Source organism: Balaenoptera borealis (assembly GCF_965194805.1).
Source record: "Balaenoptera borealis genome assembly, chromosome: 12".
Classification (NCBI taxonomy): Eukaryota; Metazoa; Chordata; class Mammalia; order Artiodactyla; family Balaenopteridae; genus Balaenoptera; species Balaenoptera borealis.
In genome coordinates, this window is record NC_138869.1 from 12,018,039 (window position 1) to 12,036,241 (window position 18,203).

General features: G+C 37.5%; 1 protein-coding gene across 7 annotated transcripts in view; it reads left to right on the forward strand.

Annotated features, from left to right (window-relative positions):
• RAD18 (RAD18 E3 ubiquitin protein ligase) overlaps nt 1-18,203 on the forward strand; it is a 99,389-nt gene that overhangs the window by 24,374 nt on the left and 56,812 nt on the right. For all 7 annotated transcript variants that reach the window (XM_082344403.1, XM_082344405.1, XM_082344407.1 and 4 more), the window contains 3 exons: nt 3,111-3,445; nt 7,152-7,251; nt 11,986-12,170. In XM_082344403.1, coding sequence (XP_082200529.1) covers nt 3,111-3,445; nt 7,152-7,251; nt 11,986-12,170 — 620 coding nt within the window. The remainder of the gene's footprint in view (nt 1-3,110; nt 3,446-7,151; nt 7,252-11,985; nt 12,171-18,203) is intronic.

An 18,203-nucleotide genomic window follows, 5' to 3' on the forward strand; every position in this document is an offset into this window, starting at 1 on the left:
CAGTGCTCACCCAGAGGGATTTAAAAAGGCATGTTTTATCAGACAATATCTTCAATTATTTTTAGTTTTAATCATGCAAGCCAAGCAGGAGTTTTTATTAGGAACATATTGTGTTTAGTTAACAGTTAGGTGCTCACATACTTAAGTACATGAATTCCAAGCTTGTTGGGACATTTTTGGAGGTTCATTACATGACTTCTAAAAATGTAAAGAGATTTCTTCCAGTAGAATTGCACATTTTTTCATTGTTTTGCATACTAAAAATGATCAGATTTAGTACTCTGAACTCACCTAATAAGGCATTTTAGAACTCAGCTGGTTGGTTATTTCCCTAGGCAGAGTCATAAGAAAGTGGTATACTTTCCTAGATTAAGACCCTCTGAGATTCTCTGGTGCTCATAATTAAAGTGATTGCTTTTATTTTAAAGTCTTTCACCAGTTAGATATTGAAGTTGATAAGAAAAGATGCAGACATGTATTTAGAAAGGAATTGATCGGCTGTTTGCTTTTCTCTGAGGCAGTAAAATTGTATCTCATGGCTTATTTTTTCCTCAGCTGGTATTGAAAGCATAACAGCCTCCCTGCTAGGAAAAAGGGAGTGTTAAGAAGAACAGCATCTGTTTGTTGAAGATAAATGATCAGCATCTTTGGGTTCATAGACCCTTTGGTAACTTAAAGGAAGGCCTTGGAATGATTGCGCTCTCTCCTCTCCTCCCTCCCCAAAGAAATAGGCTATTTAAATATTCTTTGTAGTGGGTGTGGCGGGGTAGGAAGCATTCTTTGTAGATTTGGGACGGATTTTATCATTTGTTTCTCCCTCTGTTTGCCTTCTTGGAATTGCTTTATGGGGAACATTTCTTGGACATTTGTCATATCTAAAGTGCTGTGGTACTTCATTTGCAAAATTAGTAGGGATGAAATTCAACGTAATCGGTTTCATTACTTGTTCGAAATTTGGTTTAAGATCAGTGAGGGAGGAAGTTTAATTTTATGAGTAAAATGTAAGTTATTTATATTGTTTATTGATTTTATTTCTTCCTGTGCTTCCCATCTGTCATTGCCATTTTATGATATTATGATTTTTAAAAATTTAATATCCTAAACTGAATAACAAAAGAGTACTGGAAATAATTCCAGAGGTTTTCAGGCACAAGGCTGACATGAGGATCTTACATTTTTTTCTAACTTTTGCCTTTTATTTTCAGGAAACAAGTGTTTTTTGTTTTTTTTTTTCCCCTTGACTCATTTTTATTTAAAATAATATTCTTAAGAAACTGTTGTATTGAACAAAATTTATTTAGAATATTGTTGTCCAAGTGGAACATCATTCTTTTTTTTTTTTTAAATGAATTTATTTATTTACTTATTTATTTTTGGCTGCGTTGGGTCTTCGTTGCTGTGCGCGGGCTTTCTCTAGTTGCGGTGAGCAGGGGCTACTCTTCGTTACGGTGCGCGGGCTTCTTACTGTGGTGGCTTCTCTTGTTGCGGAGCATGGGCTCTAGGCGTGCAGTGCGGGCTCTAGAGCACAGCCTCGGTAGTTGTGGCACACGGGCTTAGTTGCTCCGTGGCATGTAGGATCTTCCCGGACCAGGGCTCGAACCCGTGTCCCTGCGTTGGCAGGCGGATTCTTAACCACTGTGCCACCAGGGAAGCTCTCCTGTACTTTTAAGATAGCATTCTATTATCTTCTTGCTTCCATAGATTTTGTTGACAAGTCAATGATATTTCTTACTGTTATTTCCTTAGAGCCATGATTCTTAACTGAGGGTGATTTTGCTTTCTCTTTACCTCTTCCCCCAGGGGACATGTGGTGATATCTGTTTATGTTTTGGTTGTCCCAACCTGGGGCAGGGGTGTTATGCTATTGACATTCCTCCAAGGCACAGAACAGTCTCTTACAACAAAAAATTATTTGACTCACAGTGTCAATAGTGCCAAGGTTGCGGAACTGTGCCTTAGAGGTAGTGTGTCTTATTTTTCTCTGGTTGTTTACAAGATTTTCTCTTTATTCTTTTATTTTTCAGCAGTTTGATTATGATGTGCCTAGGTTTCATTTTCTTTGTTTTATCCTTTTTTGGGATGGATTTTAATTCCCTCTTACAGCATACAATTTTTAAAATTCATTTGTCTACTCTTTTCTTCTTTTTTCTTTAACATATTCATCATGGTTCTTTTGAAGTTCTTCTAATGCCACTCGGATCACCTCTGGGTCTGCTTCTAATGGCTATTTTATCTCTTGATTAGTGGCTAATTTCTCTGCATGTCTAGTAATTTTTAAATGTTTGTTGAACATTGTGGATGTAATGTTATAGAGGCTGTGAATTACCTTCCTTTGAGAAATGTTGAATTTTGTTCTGACATGCAGTTAAATGACTAGCTAGCTCTTCACTTTCATTCTGTCAAGGTTTGGATTAGTTTTTTGTTAGATTTGGTCTATTTCACTTTTGTTTCTATTTCTAGAGTGTGGACCTTCCGTGGCCTTTGTGGGGTTTCAGTTGAACGTCTAGGGTCTTTACCAAAATCTCTCAGCTTTGGCTGGGCTCAAACTCTAACAACTTCCCAGCATTGACCTTTAGAATCTCAGCGTCCCGGCATCTGCTTCCTGCCAGGCCTCCTATGGCTTCGTCTTAGGCTTCTCCAGCCCTGGAGACGATCAGGAATTGATGAGCATTTCTCAGCAGACTTTTAGGGTGTTCTGTGGCTACTCCCTGCCCAGCACCCTGTCCCTCCAGTCCTAGTGATCTTTGCCCAGAGCTCTAACCTCTGTTCCTTCCACCCATGTTGACTATAGTCCATGCTTACAGACGGTTTTATGTGTTCTGTTAAGATTTAAAATTATTTATGGTTGGAGAGTAAGTCTCATATGAGCTATTCTTTGTGACCAGAATCTGAAGTCCTCCCGTTATCTCTTATAGACAGATGAACTGCTTTTAAAATCAGATTTATTGCTTTGTATTTTAGTCTAGAAGAAACACTGGTTTTGTTGTCATTATAGAGTAAGTTCTATATTTCGTAGAAACAAGTGTTGAGAACACAGCTTATGTCAGTTAGGTTATTATGTATACAGAAGTTGATGTCTTAATTAACTGTTATGTTTTCTGTGCTTCAAGGAATCATCTGTTGCAGTTTGCCTTAGAGTCACCACCCATCTCTTCTTCCTCCTCATCAAAGAACCTTGCTGCCAAAGTGCACACTTCTGTAGCCTTCAGACATTCATTAAAGCAAGGAAGCAGGCTAATGGAGAACTTCTTGATTAGAGAAGCTGGTGGTTCTGTGTCAGAGTTGTTGATAAAAGAGAATGAAAGCGAATTCAGCCCTCAGAAAGAGCTGAGTTCTTCTGCAAAGACCAGAGGGACACCTTTCGTAGAAAAATCAGCTCCAGGTTTCTCAGAGGCTGGTGTTCCTGAGACACCCTCTACATCGGCCTTGAAACAAGTTACTAAAGGTAGGAAATTATTTTCACATGTTTGTTTTCTTACTTAAGAGAAATCTTCTCATCCCACATGACATAATATATAAGCAGCATTTTTGAGGGGGAAGGAATGGGAAAGGGTAAACCCGCTTTCATCTTGTAACAGCCTCGGAGATGGATGTAGGCAGTGCTTCCAGATGTGTTCTCTTTCTGCCTCATAGAGTAGGAATTCAGGCTGATGGCTGGAAAAGTGAAGCCGTTTTAATTAGTTCGTACTTCACGTATGGCGTACCTTTCTGTTTTTCAGCTTTTCATTCCCCCCTCATCCTTTATATCAGTTCCAGTTTAACCTTAAAGAGCTCAGTTTATCTTAAGATATCAGCACTTGAACACTTCCAGGCTGTTCTGAGTCACATTTATAGCCTTAGATAGTTTGACCACTCCCCTAGCTGTCTGACCTTATTTCTCACCTCTCCCTCTCAAAATCCTTCTGCCATAGCCAAGCTGATCTCCCCACTATTCCTTGAAAACACTCGGGGATTGGAAAAGTACAACCTGCAGGCCAGATTTGGCTTGTCACCTGTTTTTGTAAACCAGGCTTCACTGGAACACAGCCATGTCCATTTGTTTACCTGTTGTCTGTGGCTGCTTTTATGCTACGTGCCATGGTTTATTGGCTGTGACAGAGACCATCTGGCCCCCAAAGCCTAAAATCTTTACTGCCTGCCCCTTTGCTAAAGATGTCTGCCAATCCTGTTCCACCTTTCCAGACTCTATCCAGGTCTAACCATTCTTCGGTTATGTTACATAGTATTGGTTTCTCACATCACTAAAGTGTTACAGCACTTGTTTTCTGGACTGTTCTGTGTATAGTTTGCTTAACTTTTTGATGACTAGCTCAGCTTGTTTATCCTCTTGTTTCCGTGTCTTCTTGCCAGTGAAGTTCAGAACACCTTTTAGGTAGAAACTCTGTCTTAGATATTTTTGGTACGCCCATACCACACACAGTGCAGGGCTGTTAGTGGTTACTAAACTTAGGTTGAAATTAGTTTATTAGTACTCAAGTGTTTAAATTTCATATGGCTATGTGAATTTTTTACTTACATTTCCTAGGATATCTTATCTTTTTCAATTTTTTTTTTATTAATTGCCAGTTCTTATTATATGTTTTTAAGTTGATAACATTTTCCCTGTAGCAGAACCTTTTTTCCAAGCGAAATCTTGCAGTGAACCATAACATACAAAGTGGATAAAATTGGCCTTGCTCCGTTAAAGTGGATATGGAGGGTCTGGGGATTGTGCTCCTCCACGTGAGCGCCCCCTGCATCCCTGGCTGTCTGCCGTGGTGGCCTCTGGGCCCTGAGATACCTCCACAGGTCCCTTAACTCATCAAACAGTTTCAGAATGATTGTTTCCACTTTTTAACACTACACTTGTATAGGCATACCTCAAAGAAATTGCGGGTTTGGTTCCAAACCACTGCAGTAAAGCAAATATCACAATAAAGTGAGTCATGAATTTTTTTGTTTCCCAGTGCATATAAAAGTTATATTTACACTATACTGTAGTCTGTTAAGTGTGCCGTAGCATTATGTCTACAAAAACAGTATACACACCTTGATTAAAAAATGGTTTATTGCTTAAAAATGCTGACAGTCTCAATTAATCGTCAACAAAGGAAACAGGAATATAAAATGGAGAAAAGACAGTGTCTTCAGCAAGTGGTATTGGGAAAGCTAGACAGCTGCATGTAAATCAGTGAAGTTAGAACACACCCTCACACCATACACAAAAATAAATTCAAAATGGCTTAAAGATTTAATTATAAGACATGACACCATGAAACTTTTAGAAGAGAACATAGGCAAAACATTCTCTGACATAAATCATACCAGTGTTTTCTTAGGTTAGTCTCCCAAGGCAATAGAAATAAAAGCAAAAATAGGGGAATTTCCTGGCAGTCCAATTGCTGGGACACAGAGCTTCCACTACTGAGGGCCTGGGTTCAGTCCCTGGTTGGGGAGCTAAGATCCCACAAGCTGCCTGGTGCGGCCCAAAATAAAATAAAAGCAAAAATAAACAAATGGGGCCTAATCAAACCTAAAAGCTTTTGTACAGCAAAGGAAACCATAAACAAAGCAAAAAGACAACCTATGGAATGGGAGAAAATTTTTGCAAATGATGTGACTGACCAGGACTTAATTTCAAAGTATACGAACAGCTCATGCAGCTCAATAATGAAAAAACAAAACCCAATCAAAAAATGGACAGACGACCTAAACAGACATTTCTCCAAAGAAGACATACAGATGGCCAACAGGTACATGAAAAGATGCTCAACATTGCTAATTAGTAGTGAAATGCAAATCAAAACTACAATGAGGTACCACCTCACACTGGTCAGATGGCCATCAAAATGTCTACAAATAACAAATGCTGGAGAGGGTGTGGAGAAGAGGGAACACTGCTACATTGTTGGTAGAAATGTAAATTGGTGCAGCCACTGAGGAAAACAGTATGGAGGTTCCTTTAATAATTAAAAATAGGGTTACCATATGATCCAACAATCCCACTCCTGGGCATATATCCAGACAAAACTATAAGTCGAAAAGATACACGCACCCGTATGTTCATAGCAGCACTATTTACAATAGCCAAGACATTGAAACAGCCTAAATGTTCATTGACAGATGAATGAAGAAGATGTGGTGCGTATATACAGTGGAATATTACTCAGCAATAAAAAAGAATGAAATAATGCCATTTGCAGCAACATGCATAGACCTAGAGATTATCATACTAAGCAAAGCAAGTCAGAAAGAGAAAGACAAATACCATATGATGTCACTTATATGTGAAATCTAAAGTACGACACAAATGAACATATCTACGAAACAGAAACAGACTCACAGACTTAGAAAATAAACTTATGTTTACCAAAGGGGAAAGGGAGTGGGAGGGGGATAAATTAGGAGTGTGGGATTAGCAGATACAAACTGCTATATATAAAATAGATAAACGACAAGGTCCTACTATACAGCACGGGGAACTATATTCAGTATCCTTTAATAAACCATAATGAAGAATATGAAAAATAATAGATATATGTATCTATATATATGTATAAGTGAATCACTTTGTTGTACACAAGAAACTTAATACAACATTGCGAATCAACTCTACTTCAGTTAAAAAAAAAAATGTTGGGACTTCCCTGGCGGTCCAGTGGTTAGGACTCTGTGCTGTCACTGCCGAGGGTCTGGGTTCAATCCCTGGTCAGGGAACTAAGATCCCACATGCCCCTAGCTGTACATACCCTCCCCTCACCTTCCTCCTGTGGCAGGTATATCTTACTCAGGTGGTTAAGATTGCTTCAGTGCTAAAGATGAATGGGTCCTAAGATGGGAAAACTTAATATCAGTTTTATAGCTTCATCACGCCTTGGTAGAAAAGATTTAACTAAAGCATTTTCTAAAAAACAGATTTCCAAACATCTTCGCAGTCTCTTCTTCTAGGCCTAGGATTCTAATTATGTGACTTTCCACAATGTAGCCCTTACCCAGTAAGCAGTCTATTCTACTCCTGCTGCCCTAAGGTGTCCTTTTTCTCTTCTGCTTTTCTAAGTGCATGTTAAGGTTGGATTCTCTTTTTTATCTTAGTTGCTGAAAGATGCTGGGTTATATTAATTTTTGCTCTTTCCACAAATAATAAAATCTCTTTCTCTTTTTGAAAAATACAGTGGATTGTCCTGTTTGTGGTGTTCATATTCCAGAAAATCACATTAATAAACACTTAGACAGCTGTTTATCACGTGAAGAGAAGATAGAAAGCCTCAGAAGGTAAGAAAGTTAAGCATAACCGTTGAGCTACTTTAGCTTTTTGCCTCCTATGATTTATAAAATATGAGCCAACTGCCCATTCTCTCTCCTTGTTCTTTCCTCAACTCCCACCTTGCCAAATATAATTAACTTTATTATATGCTAATAAAATTTGACTTAACAAGAAACTAGTGATTTAGAATTCAGTTCTTTTTAAACTTGTTTTCTTCTCTTAGAATTTTAGAACTACCATAAAGCCCTTGGCCCAAGAAAGCAAGGTTAGACTCTGAATATAGAACACATCAAATCTTTTTTTGGTTCTCAGGAAGCTCAGAAGTTTAAATTTGTAATCTAGCTTTTACAAAAATTCTGAATAGTTAATTACTATATACATATGACATACTATATACACATGACAGTAAAAGGTACAAAAGAAAGTAACACAACATTGTAAATCAACTGTACTCCAGTAAAAATTAAAAAGAAAAAAGGTATAAAAGGGTATTTTTTTTTGTCTTTTTTGTTTTTTTAGAAAATATGGAATCATTTATTCATTCAACAAATACTTATTAAGCACATAACTGTGTGCCAGGCATTCTGCAAAGCATTGGTGAATCACTGGTGAATGAAAGTCAAATTCTCTGCTCTTAACACCCTTTTGTTCTGGAAGGATGCAACCAGTAGGCTTGCATTTTGAAGGCAGTGATTTTCTCTGTTATTGCATATGTAGAAGCTTGCAGTTGTATAGTTTGTCTGTGGGGCAGATTCAAAAGGGTGTGTTTGAAATGTAGAGTGTGTGTGTGTGTGTGTGTGTGTGTGTGTGTGTGTGTGTGTCCCTGCCAGCTACCCAGGTGAGATAACTAAGTTGTCAACCCAGTATCTGCACCTAAACTCACACTATTCTGCCTCCCCTCATACATCAAAATCACAATAGTTTATTAAACTAGGCCACTGTTGTTACACATGTAAGTTGTAAGTTAGGAATCAAACTGTAGTCAAAGTTAACCTGCAGGGTGTTAAAGAATCAGTGATAATGAAGATAATAAGGAAGCAGAAGCCGCAAATTAGATGAGTCTGGTGATGAAGGGAAGAGGAGAGATGAGATGTTAGTTTGGGGAAGGATTAAGGAGTAAGATCAGGGAAGAGTTTGTTTTTTAAAATAGCAATTATATAAGCCTTTAGCCTCCTTCCTTCTGCTATCTCCAGGGAGAGAGCAGATGATATAAAGAACAAGAGATCAAAAGTCCAGTAATGAAGTTATCCTTGACATGCAGAAGGAACCCTTCTTCTGAAACAGGATGGAAGAGGGAGAGAATAGGTGATAATTCCGAGATCTGGAAAGGAGAGGGAGGAAATTGAAGAAATTAATCGTATCCAGGAGGTGGGAATGAACAGAATGATTGGCTCTTACGTTTGGTCTGTTTGGAAGAACTTGGAAGAATGCCAAAAACCATGCTGATAAGACTGGACTATTTTATTGTTTTTTTGTGAGTAAAGCTAAAATGGTGTCACGTGATTTTATGAGTAAGTCTGGAGTGAATGCAGGTTCCTAGGGACAAACTCTGGGTGTTATAATGTACAAAAGCTAACACATAAAGCACAGTGATACTTTATTAATTTACAGTGGAGGGCACCAATTGACAGTTCTTACTGTCGTGTTTTTAGCTTGATAGTTAACTTCTTTCCCTGAGCAGAACCTTTTTTTCAAGTGAAAACGCACAGTGAATCATAACATATAAAACAGAGAAAATTGGCCCTGCTCCATTAAAATGGAGGTGGAGGGCTTGGGGACTGTGCTCCTCTCCCTGACCTCCCTCTGCATCCCTGCCTCGTATCCACAGTGGCCTTCAGGCCCCAGGATCCCTCCACAGGTCCCTGCGACAGATGCCTGTGCGGTCCTGCGTGCCCAGTACTCACTCCTAGTGGGTACGTTTGTTGACGAGAATAAAGTTTAGATTTTTAGGTTGCCTAGTTAGTCGAGATTTGGAATAAAGCTGGATCATCACGAGGATTATTTCTCATAAGCCGTGAGGATCTAATGACCTACCTTTCTCTTTAGAAATGTTTTTTCCTGAAGAGTGAGTTGGGAGTATAGAAGCTGGGCATTTTCTCCTTGAAGAGTAAGGAATCAGCACTGATAATCTTGCTTGGACTGCTCTTTCTCTAGATGCATCCATTGTATTTCTTCTAACACACTTAGCTCTGTCAGTTTATCCAGAGATGTACTCCTCCGTGTGTAATTAAGTTCAAATTCCAGTAGTGGTTCCAAACAGGCTCCGTGGAATACTATAATCCTGCCAATTACTCTGTAGCGCAATTTAGAAGCACTGCATTCACTCCCTCTTTCTCTCTCTCTTAGGGAAAGAGTCACTGTGTAAGTTAGTGTATTGAAGGCTCTGAGAATTCCTTCGTCAAACATAATTATTGGATTTTGTTTAATCCAGTAATTCCTAAATGTATTTGACCTTAAAACCTTTTTGTCATTATAACTCATCTTGCAAAGCTGGTGTTTGTGAAGATACACTTAGGGAGACATTGAACCACCTTTCTCTTTAGTTACATCCTGGTCCTGGGGTCTGGTCACATAAAAGAATCTCTGACATTTAAAAAAGTTTCTCCACAACACCCCAACAGGCCACTTCTTTAATATGGATGACAGCCCTTAGCCCATTCTGTGTAGATTCATATCAGAGTTGATTCAAAGAATCCTCTTCCTTTTGATGTCCTCAGATTCTGAGGACCCTTAAATGCATTACTGTTTCACCAAATCATAGAAGAAAGGTAAGTAGCATTTTCATGTTTTGGGAAACATTTATCAGCCTTCGTATTTTAAAATTCATGACAGAAATTGTTGATTTCTGCTGGTGCTTTTCATTGTAAATGCCAGTGAACAGTAGAGTTTTCCATTAGAATTTCACAGTCATAAGTTTTATTATCTATCCTTAATAAAATAAAATAAATGTTTTAGGTACAGACTTACTGAATTGTCCCTCACAGTGTTCTTGTATAAACTCCTACAAAAGGTTTTTCAGCTCTTGCTACCTTCTGTGATTTTATTTAGCCATAATCTTATCAGTTCTGTAGAGTCCAATAGGCTGTCTGTCATTATAAGAAGAGCAATTTTCAGAAAAATGTAATCTGTTGAGGGTTTACAGGTCTTTCTGCAGTTATATAGTTACCTCTGGCTTTTAGACCATATTGATAGAGCATAAAAGAAATAACCTAGCCAGGGAATGGTACTGTTGGGTAATAGAGAAATGTTTGGTTGTTTTCATTCTGTATTCGACTGTACTCTCTCTCTCAGTGTGGTCTCTGGTCCATTTGCATTAGATTTCCACGTGGAACCTTGTTAATAGAGATTTTCGGTTTCCACTTCAAGAGCTGAGTCAGAACCGGTGGGTGGTGTGGCCGTGCAACTGAGAACTGCATTTTAGATAAAAGCCCTCCGGGTGGTTCTGAGAGGCACTCAAGCTTGAGCAGCGTCACCTTGTGCCAGCTGGTTACATGCAAGTCTTTTGTAGAATCTTGTTTTTCTGGATAAACCTATTGCTTTCAAGTTCCTATTAATTTTTACCTGAAGTTTTGATATTTCATTTAAAAATGATTGCAGTTGTAGTGACTAGCATGAGTGCATGTTTATTAAGCACCTCATTGCCGTAGTGTTGAGCCAGGTGATGTACTTAGAGAACCAGGTTCTCATCAGATTAAATAGATGAAAATTCACTGTGAGTTTCCTGTTTAAGTAGTTGTCTCAAGTCATTGATACCCTTAGGTAGCTTGGCTTCTACATATTCTATCTAAAGAAATAATGTTTATTAATTGGTGTTTTGGAGGGAGTATAAGAAAGTCATTTGATAGAGCTTTGTCATATTTAAAATTGTAGCTTAGTGCTTATCATTGTATTCGTTATGTAAATACAGTGAAGAGCCAGGTGGGGATTTTGCCAGTACACTGCTTAATGCCTTATATATTTGTTAATATAATTAATTGAAGTTGGAGAAAAAAAAAAACAGTGCTGTGTTTCTTGCTGTTGTTTTCAGTTGTGTTCTTTTGAAGATGATCCCACAAGAATACTATCTACCCATCAACTCTCTGAATTCTTTTTCCATTGGTGTAATGAGTTGGGTAAAGCTAACCATCCCAACAAGTCTTCTTTTATTTCATCTAGTGCTTTTGCAAAATGATTGCCTTAGGCCTAAGTGGGCAGTTTTGGCTATGCATCAGAAATTTTTCTAAAGAAGCTGTATATGATGATATTCTTAAATCCATAGCCTGACCCGTGATAGCATTTGCACTCTAATCACCTGAGATAGCTGGTTTTATAGAGATTTGTGTGGAAACCATGGGCAAAGTTTAGGAAGAGCATGCTTTAAAGAGGTGAAGAAGTAAATAAGTTCACGTAAGTATGACCCTAATTTCTCATAGCATTTAGTCCACAAGCCTTCTGTGTGAGTCCCAGGTCTGCATCTTTAGGCCAGGCCTCTCTCTGAGACCTAACTTTCTCTAAGTTTTGGCTGCCACCTAGACCCCGCTATCTGAATGTCCCACTGCCACTTCAGATGCATCACTGTCAGAAAAATACTGTCAACTTTATTTGTAAATTTGATCCTTCTTCTCTTTCCTGTTTTTGTCTTAATGGTTCTGCTATTTTCCCAGTCGCCTGGGTACTGAGTCAGAAGGTAAATTACTGTTTTACATGAAAAACATTGGCTAATTCACAGTAAACCTCAGTGATCACTTTTTTTCCCTTTTCAGCTCTGTTCACAAGAGGAAGCCGCTGCCCAAAACTGTATATAACTTGCTCTCAGATAGAGATTTAAAGAAAAAGCTAAAACAGCATGGCTTATCTGTTCGAGGAAGTAAACAACAGCTCATTAAAAGGCACCAAGAATTCGTACACATGTACAATGCCCAGTGTGATGCTCTGCATCCTAAATCAGGTAAAGTTAAACAATGAGTTACGCGTATCCTCTGGATAAAGCAGTTTCCTGTGGCTTAGTGGTTATAAATCACAGAAAAAAATGTTAATACTTTTTTGGTAATAGGTAAGACATGCAAATGTACTCCTTCCGAAGGTACCTAGAGTGTCCTGTGATAAGCCAGCCTTTCTCTCAGTCCGTCTCTCCGTCCCCCTTCCCTTCTCAGAGGCAACCACTGCTGCCAGCTTCTCATGAATATGAAGGTTGATCTAGAGAGCGTGGCCTATAATCCTAGTTTTGCAGCTTTATGACTGGGTGACTATGGGCACATTACTTATTATATCTGACCTCGGTTTTCTCACCCATAAAGTAAGAGTTATAATACTACCTACTTCATAGTGTTTTTGAGCAGAATAAGTGATAAAATGCATGTAAAGTCCTAGCATAGTACCTTAGCAAGTAGTCAGCATTGAATAAATGTTACCATTAGATTATTAAGATTGTTATACACAAAAATAGATCTTTAATCATTATTGTTATAAAAATGTTAATTTTACATGCATACTACTTAATAGTTTGTTCTTTCCATTTAACCACACACAAATTTTGGAGTTCTTTCAGTTATTAGCATATGGATGGTATTGCCTAATTTAAAAAAAACTAAAGTATAATATGCAAATAGAAACTTACACAAATTGTAAATACATTGTTTGGTGAATTATCACAAAGCAAAGGGAAAGTGCCTTTGTAACCACTACTCAGATCATTACCAGCATCACAGAAGCCCCCTCCCAATCACTACTACCTTCATTCTCACAGATGACTACCTTCTTGACTTCTCAAACCATATATTCATTTTGCCTATTTTTGCCTATATTTTGTCTTTATATAAATGGAATAATAAGTAGTTTATGCATTCTTCTGAGTCTGATTTCATTTTTTACAGTATTATGTTTATAAGATTTATCCATATTTTTGTGTATAGTTGTGATTTTTTAAAAATTTTTGTTGCTGTAGCATATTCTATTATATAAATATATTACACTGTCCATTCGGTGGCTGATGGACATTTGGATTTTTCCACTCTTTGACTTTTAAGAATAATGCTGCTATGAGTAACCTTTTGCAGGTCTCTTGGTGCTCGTAGGCACACATGATTGGGGGATACGTATACCTATCCCCCAAATTATGTTTTTGCAGATATTCAGCTTTCATGGGTACAGGCAGAAACTCAGTGCCAATGTATGCTCTCATCAGGAGGGTATGAGAATTCCAGTTTTTCCACATCCTTAACAACATCAATATTGTCAGTTTTCCGTTTTGGCCATTCTGGTGGGTCCACAGTAGTATCTCATTATGGTTTTAATTTTTGTTTCCCTAATGGCTTGTAGTGTTCAGCATATTTTTATATTGTTATTGGCCATCTGGATATTCTCTTTGGTGAAATACCCATGTAAGTCTTGTGCCCGATTTTTCTGTGCTGTGGATCTGTTGTTTCCTGATTTACTTGTGGGGGTACGTGAATTTTTCTGGATACACATCTTGCTGGGTGTGTATATGTTTCTCCTTTAATTTCATCTTTTCCCTCTCTTAATGGCTTCATTTGAGAGGTAGAAGTTTTAAATTTTATATCCATTTCATTGCATTTTTCCATCGGTTAGTACTTTTTTGTCTTTGCCTACCGTAAGATCATGTTTTCTTCTAAGAACATTATTCTTTTTGCTTCTACCTTTCAATCTACAGTGTATCTGGAATTGATTTTAGCATACGTTGCGAGGTAAGGGGCGAGATTCTTCTGTTGTTTCCATATGGATAGCTGATTGATGTCGCACCATTTATTGAAAAACCATCCTTTACACATTGAATTGTCGGTACAGCTTGGTTGAGAATCAGCTTACTGTATATGTGTGGGTCTGGACATTGTTTTGTTCCATTGAGTCATTTATTTATCTTTGTGCCAGTAGTGCACTGTCTTAATTGCTTTATGAGTAATTTGTAATAGATCTTGCTGTCTGGTAATGTAGTTCCTCCAGCTTTGTTGTTTATTGAGATTGTCTATTTATAGGTGAATGGGTATACAAATTGTGGTACAGCCATACAGTGGAACACTGCTTAGCAATAAAAATGAACTACTGATAAATGCAACAACATGGATAAATCTCAAAAGCATTGTGCTAAATGAAAGAAGCCAGATACAAAAGACAACACACTGTATAATTTTAAAACTCCATTTATTTAGCATTTTAGAAAAGGCAAAACTATAGGGACATAGAAGAGATCAGTATGTCCCAGGGCCTGAGGGTAAGGGGGAGGGAATTTACTGCAGTGGGGCAGAAGAATTTCTGGTGGTGAAGGAAACGTTCTAGATTTTGGCTGAAATGATGAGTAAATGACTATTAATAGGCAACTGGGCTTGTCTGCCATTTTTGGCTATTCTGGATAAAGCTCCCATAAACACGGGCTTATAGATTTTTATGTAGCCATGTGCTTTCATTTCTCTGGTATTTTCCTTTTCATTCAGTTAAAATATTTTCTAATTTTTGTTGTGATCTCTTCTTTTACCCGTGGGTTATTTGGAAATGTTTTCAATTTCCAAATATTTGAATATTTCCCAGATATCTTTTTTTTAAATCATTTCTAATTTGATTCCATTGAAGCAGTTCTGTATGATTTTGGACCTTTTACATTTATTGAGACTTGTTTTATAACTCAGCATTAGGTCTTCCTTGGTGAGTGTCCCTTAAGCACTTGAAAATTTTAGTTTTTTTTGTTCAGTGATCTGTAGTGTTAGTTATGTAAAGTTGCTAGGTAGTATGTTCAAGTCTTCTACATCCTTACTTATGCTATGTTTACTGATTCTGTCAATACTGAGAGGATTATTGAAATCTCCCAGGGTATTTGTGGATTTTTTATTTTTCCTTTCAGTATGTTCCGTTTTCTTTACATTTTGAATCTCAGTAATTAGGTGTATGTGCATTTAGTATTGTTATGTCTTCTTGATGAATTAACCTATTCATTATTACGACATACTTGTTTTAGTCTCTGGTGATATTCCATAAATAATAATCTTATTTCACTTTTTTCTTTAAACATATTGTGTCATTATATTTAAACTGTGTTTTTTGGTAAGCCTGTGTGGTTTGGATTTGCTTTTTAAACTTAATTTGACAAGATATACCATTAAACTGTAGCATTTAAAACTTTTTCATTTAATCTATTTGGTGGGGTTTAAGTCTACCATCTTGCTCTTTATGTTGTCTTTGTCCTGTCCATTCTTTGTTTTTTTTCTTTCTTTTCTTGCTTTCTTTTAGATTATTTTTTAGTTCTCTATTCTATCTCCGCTGTTGGCTTATTAGCTGTACCTCTGTTTAATTTCTTTCGGCAGTTGTTCTAGAGTTTACCACATGCATCTTAAACTTATCACAGTCTACCTTCAGATATCTTTGTACTATGTGTTTAACATAAGGACCTTACTCTTTCCATCGTGGTTTTATTGTCATAGATTTTTCTTCTATGTGTTATAAACCTCATAATACTTTGTTACCATTTTTGCTTTAAACTGTCAATTTTCCTTTAAAGACATTTTAAAAATTGAGAAGGAAAGTCTTTATGTGCCTACGCATTCACCATTTATAGTATTTCTTATTTCTTTGCTTAGATCCAGGTTTCCATCTGATGTCATTTTCTTTTGGTCTGAAAATCTTCATTTAATGCTTCTTGTAGTGCACATGTGTTGAGACAAGTTCTTTCCACTTTTATTTGTCTGAAAAAGTCTTAGCTTTGCATTCTTTAAAAAAAAAACTTTATTTGGAAATAATTTTGAACTTATGGGAAGGTTGAAACATTATCATAAAGAACACATATGTACCCTTTACACAGATTCACCTGTTAACATTTTGCCCCATTTGCTTTATGAATTACTGTTTCTCTCTCTTTATTAATGTATATGTATTTGTGTGTGTGTACATCTTTATATACACATATTTTTTTTTAAACCATCTGAGAATAAGGCGTATAATCTTGTCTCCTAAATACTTTATTGTGTATTTCCTAAGAAAAGAGATATTCTCTTTTATTGCTGCAGTACAGTTATCAACTTTAGTAAATTTATCTTTGTTAAATAGTCCTTTAATCTGTCATCTCTATTCCAGTTTCAGCAGTTGACCCAGTAATGGCCTTTATGGATTTTTTTTCCCCCTCCAGTACATGATCCAGTTTTGGATCACATTATTAAATTTAGTTGTAATATCCTCTCAGTCTCTTTCAGTCTGGAACAATTCCTCCGCCTTTCTTTGTCTTCTATGACATTGACATTGGCATTTTAAAAGAATACAGTCTTTGTTGTTGTTGGGTTTTTTCCCCAAATAGAATGTTCCTCATTTTGGCTTTGTCCTGTGTTTCCTTTAATTATGTTCAGGTTGTGCATTCGTGGCCAGAATACTATATAAGTGATGTTCTGTCCTTCTCAGAATATCACATCTAGAGGTATTTGACATCTTTGTGCCCTTCATTTGTGATGGCGGGTTTGATCACCTTGTCAGTTTCTTCACTGTTGTGTAGTTTCCTCATTACCCCTAGTAAGAAATCTGTAGAGAGACACTTTTATACCATCTAAATATTCTATACCTCATTAAAATCTCATGCCTGTATTTAGCATTCTTTGGTAATTTTTAGCTGAACTGGTCTTTTCTGTGTAGTTGCACAATGATGACTTTCTAATTTTAGCCTTCCTTCCACATTTGTCAGTTGACACCTGCCATGGTACTGAAAACAGGAGCCTTCCCTTCTTGTATTTAATTTGTCTATTATCAATATGGATTCACAGATTTATAGCTTATTTCCATCCTGAATTATTTTGGTGTTTATGTTTCTAGATTTGACCAGTGGGAGCTTCTCCATGCTGATCCTTGGTCCTCATGCCATACTTTCATTATTATCATTATAATTTTTTACCATTTCCTTATTTCTAGCATAACAAGGTAGTGATTCCCTGTCCCAGCCCTGGAATCAGCCATTTCCCTGAGAAGCTTTGGTTCTTTTGGGGGGAAAACAAGATAAGGCTACCAGCTATGCTCATTGACACCTGGTACCTTTGCTTCTAGACTCTTTCAGCAGATGGAGCTCAGGAATATATACACACATATACATATGCATACATGGATATGTATATACATACACATGCATGTATGCCTGTGTACTACATGTATATGTATGCATGTAAATCCACTTATACATATTAGAAATCATGAGAACATACCGATACCTTTACTTTCAATCCAGCCCCACAGGGGTCTTCTTTACCGTTCTCTATTTCATATTTGTATTTCCCTTTTTCCACAGGGAGAATCTTCCCTCTCAGTAGCATCAGCACGTTTACTAATTTGTTCAGTTCTGTAATATATCTAAAATCGTTTCAGAATTGCTTCATCTGTACTACTACACCTCTCTGCAACCAGAGAAAGAATTCCAGATTTTTTTTTAGTTCTCTCTACCCAGCCTTCCCTCTCCCCTCCCCCCTCACCTGCACTAAGGGTACATAGTCAAATACTGTGTTCATAAGTTATTTTTTCCCTTTATTGTGGTTATGTTATTTGAAATAATACAGTGACAGTTCATTTGTTTCACTTTGTTTCCAATTTTAAAAAAAATAAATTTATTTATTTATTTGTTTTTATTTTTGGCTGTGTTGGGTTTTCGTTGCTGCGTGCGGGCTTTCTCTAGTTGTGGTGAGCGGGGGCTACTCTTCGTTGTGGTGCGTGGGCTTCTCATTGCAGTGGCTTCTCTTGTCGCGGAGCATGGGCTCTAGGTGCGCGGGCTGAGTAGTTGTGGCTCGCGGGCTCAGTAGTTGTGGCTCGCGGGCTCAGTAGTTGTGGCTCGCGGGCTCAGTAGTTGTGGCACACGGGCTTAGTTGCTCCGTGGCATGTGAGGTCTTCCTGGGCCAGGGCTCGAACGCGTGTCCCCTGCATTGGCAGGCAGATTCTTAACCACTGCGCCACCAGGGAAGCCCTTTGTTTCCAATTTTTATTGTTGTTATTTAGTTTCCTCTTCTAAGTA